This window comes from Mytilus edulis, chromosome 1 (genome assembly GCF_963676685.1).
Source record: "Mytilus edulis chromosome 1, xbMytEdul2.2, whole genome shotgun sequence".
NCBI lineage: Eukaryota > Metazoa > Mollusca > Bivalvia > Mytilida > Mytilidae > Mytilus > Mytilus edulis.
This window is the reverse complement of record NC_092344.1, coordinates 47,178,077-47,196,920: the sequence shown is the minus strand read 5'-3', so window position 1 is coordinate 47,196,920 and position 18,844 is coordinate 47,178,077. Positions and strand designations below refer to the sequence as shown.

The window sequence follows — 18,844 nt, the reverse complement described above, 5'->3', positions numbered from 1 at the left end:
GTCGAGGTAGTTTTTGATGAAGTTGAAGTCCAATCGACTTCAAACTTGGTACACATGTTCCCTATGATATGATCTTTCTAATTTTAATGCCAAATTAGAGATTTTACCCCAATTTCACGGTCCACTGAACATAGAAAATGATAGTGCGAGTGGGGCATTCGTGTACTGAGGACACATTCTTGTTGCATTATAAGATATATATCTGATTATTGAACTTATTTTAGGTACAATTGGACCAAATTGCCAGGATATCTGCCAGAACTACAATCCTTGTGAGAACTTTGCATTCTGTAGAAGTCCTTCACCAAATTTGTATGGGTACCATTGTGAGTGTGGTGAATTACAGAGTGGCCAGTATTGTGATGAAGTTCTCTTACAGCCATGTCCAGACAACTGGTATGGCTTTCCAATCTGTGGACCATGTAATTGTCCTGAGGACAAAGGATTCTCTGGTCACTGTGGTACTACCAAGAGAGAGTGTCGATGCAAGGTTAGTAAATAATACCTTTGAAGTAGTTATTTTTTAAAAATACACTTTATATTTGCATTTGTCATAAATGAACTTCATTAAAGTTGCAACATCACAACATAAATAATATACAGTGTAAATGTAGTTGTGATATAATGTCAATAGGTAGGTATCAAATTATTGATTCAGTCAATTTTGATGAAATAGATTAATGTTTTAGTATTTTCCTGTTTTTAAGACTTGAATGATAATAATAGAAAAGATGAGTAAAGAAACATTCATTGTGTTTTGTAATATTTTTTCAGTCTAACCATTATCGCCCAGTTGGCAGTGATAGATGTTTGCCGTGTGAGTGTTACATGAAGGGTGCCATTAATGACACATGCCATCCTGTGACAGGCCAATGTCCTTGTATGGAGTCAGTGGTTGGTCAACATTGTAATCAGTGTGAAAGTCCTTACGCTGGTATCACTTTACAAGAAAAAGAAAAAGGCTGTAAAGGTAATAATATTACAATTTACCAAATAATTCAATTAATTTGTTGCGAAAATGTAAAACTTGGATCTTTATTACTTATTAAACTACATCAAATAAATTAGAAGATCTCAAAATTGATTAGCAGTGATGTGGACTAGAAAGGGTAAAACACAAAATACAGTATCCCTAAAAAGAAGCTTGTTTACAGTAATTTAGTTCTACCTAAAGAAATGTATTAGTTTTATCTTGAACACTTGCATCCAAGAATTCATAAGGGAATTATCACCTAGAAAAAAGAAATTGTACTTATAATAGGCTGATGATAAGTTGACAATATTTTGTAATGTTTAATTTATCTTTCAGTGATGTTTGATGTCTGTCCCAGAAACTATATAGGAAATGTATGGTGGGACGGTACACAGTATGGTTATGTCAGAATCAGAGACTGTCCACATGGAGGCAAAGGTTAGTAAGATTAATACATTGTGTAGATTTTGGAAGGAATGACATTTTAGGTTGGTACATATTGTATTTTATAGACTAGCTCTTAGGATGTGAACTTGATTTTTGCAATTTGATAAATTTATAACATGAGGATAAAGGTTTAATATAGTATAGATTTTAAAGAACAAAGTAGAATAAAGCACAAAATAATTCTGCAACTATTCATATATTGAAAAAACTTTCGGCATATATTTATATTGTGTGATATCAGCCAACCATTTATTAAGTTTATAACTTGAAATGCTCAAAATATTATACCATTTAGTTATTTTGCCAAAACCCTAACTATATAACTATAAGAAATGATAAGCAGAACTACTGAACTACTGTACTGATCACACCTTGGAAATACATTTTATAGTATAAAGGTTTTTTGTTAGGTGATGCGAAAAGAAACTGCAGCCATGAGACAAGACTTTGGGATGAACCAGACTTTACTAACTGTACCAGTTCAGGCTTAACAAAACTACTGGAACAGGTTTGTTTTAAGATATTGATTGTTTGAATGTTCATCTGGTTTAACTAACCAAGGAGAACATATTCCTGAACATTCTTCTTCAATTTGCCAATATATTGTTATATCCGTTATTCGATTACACAATTGAATTATCATTAAATATATAGGGAATGGTTTGGTATATTGAAATAATATAACAATGGCCAATATATTTGATCAGTCAGTATTGGGATTAGTTGGAGTCTACTGGAAGTGTATATTCCTTTGAAATGCATACTGCAAGCTATTTACCAAATATAATTAAGTGTTTAAAACATTGAAAACATGTAATTACTTTACAGCTGATTGCATTGAGTGTGTAGGTAAAGGTAATATCTTTGGTTAGCTTACTTGCTAGCTGAACCAAGTAGACTAGTTCAACATTTAACCAATATATCTGTCTGTAGGACAAGACTACATGGAAAGGAGGGTAGTATACCTTACATAATAATGACTTCACGGTTCATCTAGCAAGCAAGCTAACCAAAGATATTACCTTTACCTACACACTCAATGCAATTAGCTGTAAATAATTGATGTTTCCTAGTATATTTTTTGGTTAAATGAACCATAGATGCTGTTCCCCCTGCTTTACAAATTGTCAATATACCACATGTATAACATAACTGGTTAAAATTAATGCCTATTTAACTAAACCATTCATAGATTTTATTCTTTGTTACAGATTAGACTGATAGAAGAAGGAAAGTTGAAACTGAATCCATTTGTAGCCAAGACCACCATGAAAACATTAGCTGAATCATTACAAGCTGCACAAATATTGTTTGGTCAGGATCTAGATATCACTTACAGAATTATTATGACTTTACTGGACTATGAACTTAAACAGACGGGCATGAATCTTACATCAGAGCAAGATGGCAAATATGTCCAGGTACATTATAAGAATAAAGGTTACTGTGGATTCATTATTATTCGTTGAATACCAATTACGTGCATTTGTGGGTACAGGTAAACCACGAATTTAAATGTTAAACGAATAGTATATTTTCAATAGGCTTTGCATACAGAGATGGGCAAAACCACGAAATCAAATATCCACAAATATGCAAGTTTTCAACAATCCGCGAAAAATTGATACCCATGAAAATAAATGAATCCACAGAATATTATCAGTAGTGTCTGACATCACTTATGATGGATGGACACAACTATTTAAAGGTTATGTTATATATTATAGCCATGCTAAAAGACGGAGCAGGACTACATTTAGAATATCACCACGGGGGGGGTCTCAACATGGGATTTTGGGTACAGGTGTGCAGCTGGGATTTTAAAAACACCCCCCATTCATATATTGAATAATTGTGAAATCCCTACCTATACATATATTTCACAGCGAAATCATAACCCATTCATATATTTATCAGCTCAAATAGTACCTATATGCATATACTGATATATCACAATCGGTCAATTACTACCTATTGATATATTTCCTCGGTAAAATTGCACCCCATTGATATATTTGACAGATCAAAAAAGGGACCCATTCCAGCGGCACATATGTATATACCTTTATATAGGAAGAGACCCCCCCGTGAATATCACATATTGTTTGATGGACTATGCCTGTAAAAGAGATTATCATTACACTAGGAATGATCTTTCATGGATTTGATTTTGTGTCAACTACGCTTACTTTTAAAGTTCCCTAAAAGACTGAAATTTCATGCTTTTCGGAAACCAATTCTCAACTTATTTTTGTAGATTGAAAAAAAAACACCTTTTTATATAAAATCAAAAATTAGAAATGAAAAGAATTCAAATGTTGTTAAAAAGAATTTGAAATGAAATGCTGCTGTTTCAATCCTAAATATGATTGTTTTATTTTAGAATTTACTTGATGCTTTGAGTGTTATTTTGGACCCCCAATACAGTGAAGATTGGAAAAGACTACAAACATCAGATGTCCTCCTGCAGAAATTAGAAACTTACACTGAAAAGTTACTGACTACTTTAGATGAGCTACACAAAATACCATATAGTGTTGTATCTGCTCGAGTTGGTGAGTTAGGAATGTTCTCTAGACTCTAGGTTAACTTTAATGCTGGTAAACCAATAGGTAATTTCAGGTTTGAACAAAGTGAACTGAGGAATAATCTGTCAGTAGAATGCATAAAGCAGAAAATCACAGATTTCATGGTTATAATCTTGCACATTTCGAAAAATTTGTATTACATTGATTTTTATTATGTACTTTTATGCCCCTGCTATTGCTAACTAAAAACTGCTATAAGACAAAAATTTGCAAGTATTCAGCTAAATTTTGACCTTATTTTGTGAGTTAGAATATACAAGTCAATATATAGTACTCAAATACGCTCAAGTTACATATGAATAAACTACAGTATATCCCCATTTGTCTGTTGGTCTAAACTTGTGGATGCTGTCTATCTGGTGATAGCCTTCTCAAACTGAAGGTCATACCTGGTATGAATTTTTGCAGAGTAGTCATCTTGCTGCACCAACTGAAGACTACATTATTGTCTTATCTTGTGATTTAAACTTGTAATTAGGACTAATCTTTGTTGCAAAATTTATTTTGATACATTTATCAATTGGCATGCATAATGCATGCCGTTATCATGTGATATTAGGGTTTTTTTGCCACAAATTCTGACAAATATTCTTTTTTCCAGTGCTAATGATGGATACTGTGAATAAAAGTAACTTCAGCTCATTAGAAATCCCTAAGTTTGATAATATCGTACAGAAGTCAACTTATGATGATGAAACACATGTAGATCTACCTAGAGCTGTCCTGTTTTCAGAACAGTCCGTTACAGGTTGGTTAACATTGAAGATTTAGGATCTAACTTGCATCTTGAATGAGATCATGTGTAATACATAGAATATACAGAATGTGTTTTTGTTTGAATTGAATATTTATGCAGCTGAGTTATATTATTTTGAAATTATGATTATTTTTAGTGTTACTTGCAGAATTTTCACTGTGATTAAAGCTTTATGTATATCAAATGCATCAGATATTTTTTTGGTTTAGTGAATGATTTGGTTTCATTTAATTGTAACATCACAGCACTTATTTGTACAAGCATGAATTGATATTAAGTGGGGATTTGGAAAGGTTGAATGTCAATGTTGTTGAATGATAACTAATTTTAAAGGTATATCTAAGGTGGACATTATGGAAGACATTGAAGCCTTAGATCTACCATTTTAGTAAATACTTGATGTAGCATGTTGTATTAACCGTGAATTGTGTGTTTTTAGCTGAGGAGAATCCTGGTAAGATATGTGTACTTTGTAGTTCTAACAATGTATTAATAGATACCCTTTACCAACTGGAATGTAGCAACATGTAGTTTACCAAGGATAATTATTTGTGGGATAACTAATAGAAAAACAAAGGATATTGGGGTGTCCATCTTAACGCCATTAAATTTTATTTGCAAATTAGAAATTTGAGTATTTATTAAAATGCTAACACATGATGCAAGCTTTGTTATTTCAAAATCTAAAAAAATAAAGACCTATTTAATAACATTAAAGTAAGAATGCAATAAAATCATTACACAGTCTTGAACACTATCCTGTTGATATTGATTTTGAACAGGGTCTTGTGATCTAGAATATCAAATAGACTTACTTGTTCATGCGACTACTGATCACCCATTGAGGTTTTTTAGGAAAATTTCTGTTTCATAGTTTAATATTATTAGTTTAGACACATATTTTACAAAGATTAAAGTACTGTATTGATATATATCAATCCAGCAAGATGTACTCTAATTGAGAACTAAAGATATGCATTTAAAAATGTTAACCCTACATTTTATTGAATTATTTATTCTGTTTAAGTTTTGATCCTTTTGTTATTGGTTAACTTGTATATACTCATGTTGCTTCATCTCTGATAACTACTTAGACCATGGATGTAGTAATACATAACTAGATATTAAACCTTAGCTTATAGTGAAGCTAGTTGCTTCTTTTAGAAATCTGGTGATTATACATAGACGATTTAACATATAAATGAACCTAATGACTCTTTTATTGTACCTTGAATCTTTGAAATTAAATCAGATTTCAAATATGAAAATTATGCCACATGTGAGAAGCTTCAAAGCATTTTACTTCTGTTACAACTTTCTTACGTATTGTAACATTTTTTTCATGAAGACCATAACAGATATAAATTTTTTAATATCATTTTTGAAAACCTTGGAAATTTCTGCTGCTATACATGTATTAAAATTTTGCTGAAATAATGAAATTACGTCACACAATTAATTTAAAAAAAAAAGGCAAAGTCCTTGTTTGGTAACTTGTATTGTTTTAGATAGAGAAATTAACTCCATTTTTATAACACATCAGATTCATATTTTTATTAGAACCTGTTTTAATATGCTTGATTTTCAAAAGCTTTCATATGGCTTGCTTACCTTCTTATTCTTCTTTATTATAGACTTGCTTTTTTTTAAATTATTTTTTATAATGTTTATAGAATAACATATTATGAATAAGTATTTGCTAACTTTTATTGAAATTATATGGGGAAAAAAGAAAAGGAATGAATATGTTTTTAATTTTTAACTTTTTTTCCTTAACATAATCTTGATTATTAAGAACCAAACATTTTCCCGTGTCAGCAATAGTTTGCAGTGGTTATTTAAAAAAATGATTGTTTGTGTGAGATAATATAATTTTATTTTTCAGCTTTGTTATCTCAGATATTTGAGAACAGACATGTGCCACAGTCACATATAGCTTTTGTAATGTATAAGACCCTGGGGAACTTATTACCCAACAGATACAAGGAGGATGTCAGGTAAATCAATTTAACTTATACATATTTGCTGGGTTGCACTAAGTATAAACCTACTTTCTGTAGGATGGTGTAAAGTGGGTTGGCAAAGAAAAGTGGTAACCTAATAACTCCTGCAGTTATCAAACCTAATCTTTGAAACTTCACTGAAAGAAAACAAACAATTTGAATTTGTACACCTGATATTGTGGAATGAAACCAATGACACACAAAAAACTTTGGTATCAATGTTTATACAGCTTCCATTTCATATGGGAAAGCTGCTTGATTCCTTAGTTCAAGACAACTTTTAAAAGATATTAGCAGAGATGTAACAAAAGATCCAAGATCAAATTCTTTAATAAGCAAAAAAAAAAAAAAGACCCACAACAAATTGCCCTAATCCTAGCCAAGGGCAATATTGAAATTTTTCAGAACCTCTTTTAAATGGTCACCTCTCTGAGCAATCTCTTAATACTTTTCATGAGTAACTACTTTATACCAGTTTGACTATATGTTATTTTACAAGTTTACTTATTCACTCAGTTTATATTCATTTATTTACCATTACAGAATTGTCAGTGATAGACCTGTCAACCTAAATGGTCCATTAGTTACAATTAAGATACGGGATCAAGGGCAGATTCATAGTGGTGGTTTAAAACATCCTATTAAACTCACTTTCAAACAAGCTGTCAATAACAATCGCACAGATCCTCAGTGTGTTTTCTGGCAGTTTAGTGGAGGGGGTCAGTGGTCAAACCAGGGTTGCATGGTAGAAAGCAGATATGAACTAGATGTCAAAGAGGTCAATCCAGAAGACCCTACAGATGTCAAGGTCATCAAACAGATGTATGTAGTCTGCTCCTGTAATCACATGACCAGTTTTGGATTAATGATGGATGAAGCTGAAAAAGAGGTTTGTTCACTATTAGAAAGAAGTACCATATAGCGGGTTATTTAAGCCTGGGGTAAATTTTTGCTTATTTTCGCAGATAGAACACAATCGCCAAAATAAATTCCGCCAATTTAAAAGTGTACATGCAAAGATATTGATAAAAGTTTTGAATCCGCCAAAATATTTCGTATACCTTATTCAATGAAAATCTCGAAATTTTACACCCGCGAAAATAACCCGCTATACAGTATATTACAATGTTTGTTTTTATGAATAAGAAGATTTCTTTGCTCTTTATGTTCAAAGTTTTCAGGCAATGATGGCAAAACAAATTTTTATCAAGTTTTCAATACAGTTTTAGAATGATGCACTTAGTTTAGAAGCTTGGTGTATAAATGCAGTTTGTGTTTATTTGGTTTGTTTGAGTTTTTAGCTTTAAGTATGTAAATATTTGAACATGTAACAGTTGTTGATGAGGTAGCAACATTTCATGGTATAAGTACCAAATGAACATTCATATAACATAATCTTGTGTAATTATATCTGCAGAATCTCACTTGTTTTCTTTTCAGTATGTTGCAGAAGGAGCTGTGTCTTTAGAAGTGGTCTGTTTTATTGGTGTTGGACTGTCCATGCTCGCTCTCTTAGTGACATTTATCATTCTTGTGTCATTCAAACATATTCAGTGTAATTCCAACACTATCCTGATCAACCTAGTATTTGTTATCTTTCTGGCAGAACTAGCATTTGTTGTTGGAGTGTATCGAGTAGAAACTAAGGTAACTACAATTTTGTATTCTTACATATTTTCTAATGATTTGAGTAATAACTATTTACCTGGTTTTTTTTTTGTTCATATTACATCTCTTATGCTGAAAAATATTTTGAAGTGTTGTAAAAATGCATTACATGTAGGGATCAATACATATATCTTAATTCTGATATTGAAATAAAGTATTATGAATCCAAACTTGTTATACAATAATTTTCAGCTACATGTATGGTGTAAACTGGTAGCCATTGCTCTTCACTTCTTCCATCTGTCAGCATTTTCCTGGCTGTTTGTTGAGATGCTCCACCTTTACAGAAGACTTGTAGAGATTAGAGAAATTAATTATGGTGCTATGAAATTTTACTATCTCATTGGTTATGGTGAGTCTCTAGTCTTTATAGATATTATTCATTTCTTAATATTGAATATGATATTATACAAATATAGCCTTTGTATGAGGTCGATACAAGGATAATGACCTAAAAGAAGTATATTGATTGAGGACGAAGTCCGAGGTCGATATACTTCTTTGGGTCGATATATCCTGTATTGACCTCATATAAAGGCTATATTTGTTATATTATTAATTTCCGACTATATTTGTATCAAAATCGTCATTTGATTTTGTACAAATTTTAAAGATATCATACTGTCTCCATGACAATAACAAATTATTAGTTGTTATTTCATTTACTTTTTTTTGTTTGATTGACATCTTATGTATTTGAAGATTTTTTTCGTCAAACAATCGATCACAGATATCTCTTGTTTTAAAACGTTTAACAACATCCTGAAATTCATTACATGACGTCACAAAGTATATCGTTTTTTAGATATTCTAAAAGTAACCGTGCAATATGCTTTTTGCTATCCCCCGTTTTCTCTCTACCTTTGAAAATATAGTTTAACATGTGACTTTCCCTAAACGCCGGGTTTCCGCTGACGGTCGCCATTTTCGCAATTTGCGAAAAAATAATAATTGTGGCGATAAAAAATCGTCATTTGCGAAAGAATTTGGCGAAAGAAATATATAAACCGATTTATTTTCCTCCATCTTGTTTATTTACTTTTTTTCGAGTTTCTCGGACTTTACCCGATCAGGCAATACTCGGAATTCACCTTGACCTCATTAAGATTTAGACAGAAAATCAATAATCAGCTGATTGCATTTTATAGCTATCGACAACAAAGGACTAATTAATAAAGGTGTTGATTGAATTGTTTCACAAAATGATATGGTCAAATGGCTTCCGCTATAAATGTCACAATGACATACAGAATTTATTTACATCTTTGCGACGCACGTGTTTGAAGCAAACTTTTGACATCTCTCCCTTGAAAGATAGTTTTGAAAAGAAAGCTGTTGTTGTGACGAAAATTGTTCAAAAGCAAGAAAAATCTCCGATTTAAAACTTTAATTCTTTTATCCTTTGACTTTAATAAAGTCGTTTGAATGACACATGCACGTGTTTCAAGCATAGTTGTACGTCTCAACTTTTTCATTTACGATGGTCAAGAAAAGAAAACTGTCGTTATGAAAAAATCTATCCAAAAGGCTGGGAACAACCCCTCAAATGAGAGTAACCCTTCAATGTAATGACTACACATGAAATGAGGGATCAATTTCATGTGATAAAAGCTTTTGTTTTGTTGTAAAAATTACTTCTTAGTACAAAAGGGCACAACAGGAAAAATATATTTATGTTACTTGGCGAAAAAAATAATAAAGTGGCGAAAAATATATTGTTTTGGCGAAAGAGGTGGCGAAAAAAATAATTAACCCAGGGGAAACCCTGCTAAAGGAATAAAATTATTAAAATATACGAATTAATAATATTAAGTTTTACATTCATTGCATCATGTTAGTAATAATGTAAGTTGAATTGGAATTGCATTCTTAAATGAACTTTTAAAAAAAATGTAAAAAACTTCAAATAGTTTGAATGTCATAGATAACTTTAAATTCTTTTTATTTTCATATTTTCTAGCTTGATCTCATATTTTCTAATCCATATCAATTAAAACATTTGAATTTTTCAGTTGTACCAGGAATTGTGGTTGGATTTTCTGTTGGGTTATACACTGATGCTTATGGTACATCTCAATTGTAAGTGTTTATAGATCAAAAGCAATATTATATATATTGATGGGAAATTACAAAAAATATTTGTTTTGAATACATAAAACTGGATAATTGTTTAATCTTGTTGCATATAAGTACTTTAAAGTAAGAATTTATTTTCTGCAAATGTTCTTCCAAAAAGTTTTCTGCTGGTTGGCAAACAGCAAAATACTGCATCTATATAATAATGAGGAATAAATTATTCGAAAATTGTCAAATTAGTCCATATTCTTTTTGTGTGTATTTTTATTCATATGATTTAGAAAAGAATTCAAAAGATTTGATCCTTACATTGAATATCTGGGATTACATTGAAGATCTGGGATTACATTGAAATATATAATTACTTTGAATATATTTGATTACTTTCAATATATATGATTACATTGAATATCTGGGATTACATTGAATGTATATGATTACATTGAATGTATATGATTACATTGAATGTATATGATTACATTGAATGTATATAATTACATTGAATATATCTGATTACATTGAATATCTCTTATTACATAGATTATCTAGGATAAGTTTGTCTATTGTTTTTTCTCAAGACATGATGATCATATACATATTCTTTTGTCAGCACTGTCAATAATTAGGTACATTTTGTGGTTAAAGGTTGTTTATCTGAAATAACTTTGTCAAACCTTCATGAGGCACAAGAATCTTGTTGATAAAGAAGTACAACCTTTTTCATTTTCAATAAACGGACATAGTTTTTACACTTGCGTATCGATTGCAAGCAAGACAATTATTTTTACATTAATACATGTAGCATAGCCTTTCATAGAGGTATATTTTTATTTTTAGCTGTTGGTTAGATATCACACAGCCATTTATATGGACATTTGCTGGACCTGTCATGGTTGGTGCACTGGTAAGTATATACAATAGTTTGTAATAAAGAGAATTGGGTGTTCATTAGTTTATGTAAATCATGTCAGAAGTCAAAATGATTTAGAAATTGTTAACCAAAATAAGGATAAAAATAATAGGCTAATATACAAACAAAATCTAGAAAACTCCTATGAAAATTTATATAATGATAAAATATTAAATCTACAAGAGAATAGCAAACTCCAACTTTTTAAAAAAATAAAGAAAAGCTATAACTTTGAACCATACCTACTTTCTCAAAACTTTGAATATAGACAACTAATTTCTAAATTTCGAATAAGTGACCACTGCTTATTAATAGAAACTGGAAGATACAGGAAAATTCCCAGAGATTTAAGACTATGTACACATTGTGATGTACTAGATGATGAGTTTCATTTCTTTTTTAAATGTAAAATAAATGAACAATTAAGAAAAGAATTTTTAAATGAAAATAAATATAATAACTTAAATGATATAGATAAATTAAAACATATTCTCAATCCTGAAACAAAACAGGACACTTGCAAATTAGGCTCCTTTTTAAAAAAGTCACTAAGACTGAGGGCAGGGAGTCCTTGATATAATTTGAATCTCTTATATATATATATATATTGATTTAAAAAAAAAAGACAAATTATAGTTCAAAGTGTGTCCATTGTTTATTTTCATTGTTTTATGTAAACTGTATATTATGTATAATGTTTTAAGCCATTGGTCCATATGGGCGTAAAGTGCTTTTCAAATAAAGATTCATTAAAAAAAGACTTATATGTATTATTTGAAGACGAAAGGGTATGGGTTTTGCACCAAACAAGAAAACAAAGTGATATTTTTTTCCCTAGAAGATCTTCAGATTTCATACATTTATTGAGTTTTTTCCAGACTATGGATCAGTGGAAAAATTATTTAAACAATTGATGCCCCAAGGTAAAATTTTCAGGTTGCTACAATTTTATAAAGAGCAATGAAATTTTATTTCTAAAAGGCAAGAATATTGAAAATTATCTGTTAATTTGTCAATGATAGAATAACTATGAGATGTTTATTCTGTTTATTTTATGATAAACTTTGGATTGTATTATATTAAGAAGATTTCAAATAATAAACATCAGTTTGGATTGATTTTTTTTTCCAGAGCTGTATTGTTGTTACCATCTTGGGATTCCATGCAACTACAAGAGAAAAGGTTCACGTCTCAAACATTTCATCACACAGGTTAGTGGATATTACACATTATAATTACTTGTTTTATCAAACATTTCATCACACAGGTTAGTGGATATTACACATTATAATTACTTCATCACACAGGTTAGTGGATATTACACATTATAATTACTTCTTTTATATCCTGGGAAAACAAACATTTCATCACACAGGTTAGTGGATATTACACATTATAATTACTTCATCACACAGGTTAGTGGATATTACACATTATAATTACTTCTTTTATATCCTGGGAAAACAAACATTTCATCACACAGGTTAGTGGATATTACACATTATAATTACTTCATCACACAGGTTAGTGGATATTACACATTATAATTACTTCTTTTATATCCTGGGAAAACAAACATTTCATCACACAGGTTAGTGGATATTACACATTATAATTACTTCATCACACAGGTTAGTGGATATTACACATTATAATTACTTGTTTTATATCCTGGGGAAAAAAACATTTCATCACACAGGTTAGTGGATATTACACATTATAATTACTTCATCACACAGGTTAGTGGATATTACACATTATAATTACTTCATCACACAGGTTAGTGGATATTACACATTATAATTACTTCTTTTATATCCTGGGAAAACAAATTAATGACAAAATAGAATCACAAACAATTATATTCAATAAAATGTCAACTAACAATTTGAAAATTTGCTTTCTGGTAGATATCTTCATTCAACAAGGCTTCCCTATTGATCATGTATATTTTTCATGTAAATAAACCTCTTGACCTCCCTTGTTTAAAGTCAATTGAGAATATTTATTGGTATCTTTTCTTCTATTGATGTTTTTCGTTGTCATCAAACCATCAATTTGTAATTTTTGTTGATAATTTTTCAGATGTAGAATATTATGTGGAGTATTTCTGCTATTGTTACTAGGATTAAACTGGATAATAGGACTGTTGTCAGTAAACTATGATTCTACTGCCCTATACTATGTCTATGCTGTAGTTGTAATGGCTCAGGGATTGTTCATGCTGTTGGCATATGTTATAGGGGACACAAAGGTAAGCAAACATCTAAAAATTAAAGTCAACTATCATAAACCATTACCTGTGCACTGTATTTTTCTGGTCATTGCAATAACATCTACTTTAAAGAGCTGAAAGTTCTTTCTTTCTTTTTTGTTTAAATACTTAACTGTAGCTATTGTAACATTAATTACATATACTAATTTAAGTAAAAATTTAATCCTCATATTATTTGGGAAAATAAATTAAAAAAACCAAGTCAAATGTTACCAGACTTCAAAATAAGCCACTAAATTAACTTCCCAAAATCTCAAAACGATTTAAAGTGTATTGTAATTTCTACCCAAATAGTCACATTTATGAGATTGCTTTTGTAAATGAGAATTTATAGAATCTGTTTTATTTTATTTATATATGATTGATTACAGGTGAGAGCTCAAGTAAGAAGACAGTGGCTCAAATGTCAAGGTAGAAATATCAAGTCAGAAGAAAATCTCGTTGGAAAAGGTGTTCCTGTTTCTGTAAGTTCAATGGATATTCGTTTTGAGATTTTCATTGTTTATAACTAGATTTAAGTGTGAGATGCATTATTGATCATACAAACAATTACCTTCCTCCGTTATTTTATGACTGTAACATGTAATTGACACTTTTAGTTAAAGTGTACTATAAAATACATTCTTATCAATTGGGGAAGATAGAAATTACAGAGCTACAATCATATACCATAACGATAAGATAAAATAATTTCATAGGACAAAGGAAAATCATGTCATAAATGCATTTGCATATGTCTTAGAAAAGATGAATATTTGCATACATGTAATTTGGTTGTCATACCATGTGACTTGGAAACTGCTATCCATAAACATGTTGAACAAAAAATCATTGTACTCTTAGATCAGAAAAGTTATACATGTTATATTAAATAAAAATATACTTTTCCTGATTCAGGATTTCACCGTAGAAAGTTTTAGATTTATTTTTTGTTCATTTTGAATATGTACTATTGTATTTTTGGTTTCATAAGTCTATTATTGTTTTATTTTCCAGCGGTCAGCTTTAGCCTACAGAAATGAAGCATCATATGAGGGCAATATAAACAGAACCAGTGTTGGTATAACAGCCTCCTCTACCACTAGTCGCTCTACGAGTAAGAATAGTGGAGGTTTATATAAAGGTGAAGATTACCTCTGTAGTACTACCTCCACATCAGGACACGTCCCCGGGTCATTGTATCCCAACAAAAAAACAGCATTGACACCATATGCTTATGATCCAAAGGCATACATGCAGAAAAGATCGAAGGGTGAGACGTTGGTGATGGGTGATGTGTCAATGTTAACATTTGTGTGGTGCTGGCTTTTATTTAATTTCCTCCTACCTTTGATTGTCAGAATTTAACCAGGATTGGTTTTTCTTCTACTTATTGTTTTTTTTCTTGATTATCTCTTTTTCAGTTTTCCGTCCTGTGTTGTGTTGTACTTAATCCATCAATTTTCATTTAATTTTCACATTATTTTTCTTTTGTCTTTTTTCAATATTATTTTGTGTAACTTATAACATGTTTTAAACAAAAGCTAATTATTTTGACCACAGTATAAAATTTTGTAATGGTTGTTTTTGTGCTAATAAATGCAATTATACAAACTTAGCAGCTAGATATTATAGAAATACTTCCAAAATATCAATATTATTCTATAGATGTTTTGTAAATGCAATTTATTAAGGTAGGATGTTAATATAAAAATTGATATTTTTGTGATTTTAACGATTGAACATTTTGGTGTCAGTATTAAGTGGCATTTTATGTGTGGTTACAAAACTAGTGACATTGATGTTAGAGAACATTAGTCTCATGCTGGAACCTGATCCAAGTATTAGTTTTACACTTTTCTAGTAAAATAAATGTAAACAAAATAATACAAAAGTGAAAACTCTGACCATTGAGAGCTTGACATACAGTGAAGACACCTGTCTATATTACAGACTATGTTTGACCTCTGCTGTCTCAATGATATTATACCCACATAATTTTTTTTATGAATATCGAGATTGCAAATTGATAACACAACTGTAAGAAAAACATAAATGATAAATAATTAAATTGAGTAATGTTAATTGTATAGATTTATTCTGTTAAATAATTATGTCTTCTATTTGCTTAACCACATTTGTTTTTTTACAAGATTAAAATAACATGACTATAATGATTTTGCAGAACAAGAAATTGATGAAACTGGGAGAGTTAAACATCCAAATGATTCAGATTCTGACAGTGATGCATCCGAAGGAAACATTAGTTTAGAGTTAGCATCGAGTCATTCGTCAGACGAAGATGACGATGATGATAACATTACCTCATGGGAAAAACAAATGTCCAAAAATAAAACTGTAGGCAAGTATAATTAATGTATGCATATTTGTTCATCCTGTTTTTGGAGAACTTTGTGTTCTATTCTGGTATATTTTGTTTATTTAGTATTTATTCTGTGTGGTGTTTGTTTGTAAAATCTTTTATCATCTGACTGCTTTCAGGTTAATTTTGAAAGTCAACAACAAACTTTTTTTTTTTTAATTTTTATTGTTAAACCTTTCAGAAGATGCAAAAGAACAAATAAGGAAAAAGAAAAGAGAGAAAGAAGATGCAGATAAACAACTACCAGTAACAGGTATGTAATGTATTTACATACTTATTAAGGTTTAGGATATACTGTTTCAGGAACCAAGTATGAATATGAGGGGCAAAGAGTAATAAGATGAAAATATATCAAAAACAAAAATGAATGTATTTTTTTTCTTTTCTAATCTAAAGATTAATTATGATTGCAATAATAATATACCCTTAATTCTAAGTACAGGTTAGAGATTAATTTTTATGACTGTTAATAATAGTTTTTCAAATTTCCAAATTTATAAATATTTTATGTTTTTTCTCCAGATAATGCACAGATGTTTAATAATAACCCACAGTTTAACCATTGGCCTGGAGATCCACATCTGGCCAATCATCAGATCAATGAGTCAGACTTCCGTCCAGCTGACCCATATAGTATACAACACACAATGTCCAGTGTTCCACCAGATGTGACCTTACATGCTCAGGAATTCCAAGGTAGCCGAGACTACTTAGCTAGTAGCCATTATACCAGTAGTGACTTTGCTAGTACAAGCAATGATTATTCTAGTTTGTATACAGGCAGTCATGATCAACCCAGCAGCACAGTTCAAAGTAGCAATGACTATGAAAGCATTAAGGACTATCAGCCTCCCAAAAAAATAGGCTCCATAAGAATGGGGGTATTTTCTAGATAAGATTAAGATTGGGATAGATATTCATGAAAAAAAAACCCATATTAAAATGGTTTACTAGAAATAAGTGTAATGGTTGACAGTATCAACAATCAAATCTGTATTCAGAAGTATAGGGCATTTGATACAAATGATAATTATAAAACAAGGGCATGTATTATAATAGCCATGGTAATGGATTTGTTATCTCCTCTTGATAATCACATGACAAAAAGCATTATTTTAAAACATGCATATTTCATTATCATACAAGTTCTCTCACACAAAAAGTGCTTTAATATGTGTTTATATTTATTTACAACTTATAAATGCATGACAGAATATATTGGCCTTAAACATTCAAAATACATTCCTAGGTAGGCTGTAAATATTGCCAGTATTCCTCACACATTGCACAATAAGTGTATTTGTTGTCTGTTTATCAGTGTATATAAAATATTTATTTTGTTGACTTTCTACATGTGATATATTCTGTTGCTTTTCCATTGAATAGTTTAATGTTTATGCTTTTGCATTCTTTTTTTGTTGTAAATATGTTGATAAATGTTGTAATTTATATTATAAGTGTATATACAAGTATGTTATGTAAAATAATTCTTGACAAAAACTGACGAAATTAAAGTAAGGAGGAGAATTTAGGTAATCTTAGTTGGTTCATGAACAGTAAATTTAAAAAAAAAAAATTGACAAAGTTTTAACAACATTGTTTGCCTTTATAAATTTAGGTCACAGGGACTATATTATACCTCCAACTCGAACAGACAGTTTATTGAATGACTCTAGCAGTATTAGTAAAGTATCGTCTGTCATGGCCAATCTGCCATCAGAACGAGTCAAAGTTCAAGTGCTAACTCACAATGGCAGTATATCATCTGACTCTGAGTAAGTGTAAGTGGAATATCAAATTTTCCCTAACCAAAGTCTTGGGTTCTGTATGATGTCCAAGTTTACGTGTTGGCAAAAAATGTTCGAGAAATAAAGACATTAAATGGTTGAATATCAATTCAATAAACAAATAAAAAAGATCTAGATATTGCACTGAGTTATGCGAAATACTCTTTAAGATTCAGAAATTCATGAATTCATTTATGTAAATTTTATCAAAAAAGGAAAGTGTTGTCAACAATTCAAGATTAATACATGTCATTTCAGTTTGATATTGTATTGGAAATTTCTATCAAAGAAGAACAAATGTGATGCTCTTATAATTTCTGAATCTATAGGCTATATTATCTGAAAGTATCATACAATTATGATGATTTGAAAGTTTCGAATAGTGTTCAACAAAACATCAATATGCTTCAGATATTGCAAATAAGTATGATATTTTCAGATTTATTTATTTGCTTTCCTGAAACACACTATTTGCATGCTGTTATCCAATTCCTGTTAAATGCATTTGCTGTTGTTCAACCTTGAATGTTCACCATGGTCTGAAGACACACACAACTGTACACACAATTGTTACACTGTCACTCACTTCAAGTATTAGAAGGCAACAGTGATGAATTTACTTGGTTTTTATTTCAATTCATACTTGCATGTCAATAATTGTTCTTAATTATGAAATGGTAGCAAACACAAGACAGTCTAGATATTTGGCTAAATAATTGGTACATTGTAACAATAATATGTTAATGAAATTCAGATCCTCTCGATACTGGGCAATTGAAAATAAACTTTATTTACAGATATTTTTTTCTTAATAAAAATACTTGCTCACAATAGATCATTGTGTCTCCACAGATCATTGTGTCTCCATAATTTCACATTTCTGATATTTTTAGCATTGAATAAACATATAAGTGAAAAAGATATTCTTGTCAAGTAGAAGTTGACTTTGAATTTCTTCTATGTTCAAGTTGAGCATAAGTCAGCCTTAATGATCATTT

The 18,844-nt window shown here is 30.3% G+C and overlaps 1 protein-coding gene across 8 annotated transcripts in view; it reads left to right on the top strand.

Annotated features, from left to right (window-relative positions):
* The window catches only part of LOC139483507 (cadherin EGF LAG seven-pass G-type receptor 2-like), a 55,643-nt gene that overhangs the window by 35,565 nt on the left and 1,234 nt on the right, over positions 1–18,844 (top strand). The window contains exons 14-35 of one of the 8 annotated variants that reach the window (XM_071267566.1): positions 225–490; positions 775–970; positions 1,310–1,411; positions 1,831–1,928; positions 2,632–2,841; positions 3,804–3,975; positions 4,610–4,756; positions 5,205–5,219; positions 6,651–6,762; positions 7,312–7,657; positions 8,209–8,415; positions 8,629–8,788; positions 10,449–10,515; positions 11,350–11,416; positions 12,554–12,633; positions 13,508–13,676; positions 14,069–14,161; positions 14,694–14,820; positions 15,862–16,038; positions 16,241–16,312; positions 16,582–16,755; positions 17,678–17,834. In XM_071267566.1, coding sequence (XP_071123667.1) covers positions 225–490; positions 775–970; positions 1,310–1,411; positions 1,831–1,928; positions 2,632–2,841; positions 3,804–3,975; positions 4,610–4,756; positions 5,205–5,219; positions 6,651–6,762; positions 7,312–7,657; positions 8,209–8,415; positions 8,629–8,788; positions 10,449–10,515; positions 11,350–11,416; positions 12,554–12,633; positions 13,508–13,676; positions 14,069–14,161; positions 14,694–14,820; positions 15,862–16,038; positions 16,241–16,312; positions 16,582–16,755; positions 17,678–17,834 — 3,214 coding nt within the window. Of the gene's footprint in view, positions 1–224; positions 491–774; positions 971–1,309; positions 1,412–1,830; positions 1,929–2,631; positions 2,842–3,803; positions 3,976–4,609; positions 4,757–5,204; positions 5,220–6,650; positions 6,763–7,311; positions 7,658–8,208; positions 8,416–8,628; positions 8,789–10,448; positions 10,516–11,349; positions 11,417–12,553; positions 12,634–13,507; positions 13,677–14,068; positions 14,162–14,693; positions 14,950–15,861; positions 16,039–16,240; positions 16,313–16,581; positions 17,110–17,677; positions 17,841–18,844 lie in introns of those variants that run through there. The other 7 variants (XM_071267573.1, XM_071267543.1, XM_071267549.1 and 4 more) reach the window with 7 other exon arrangements.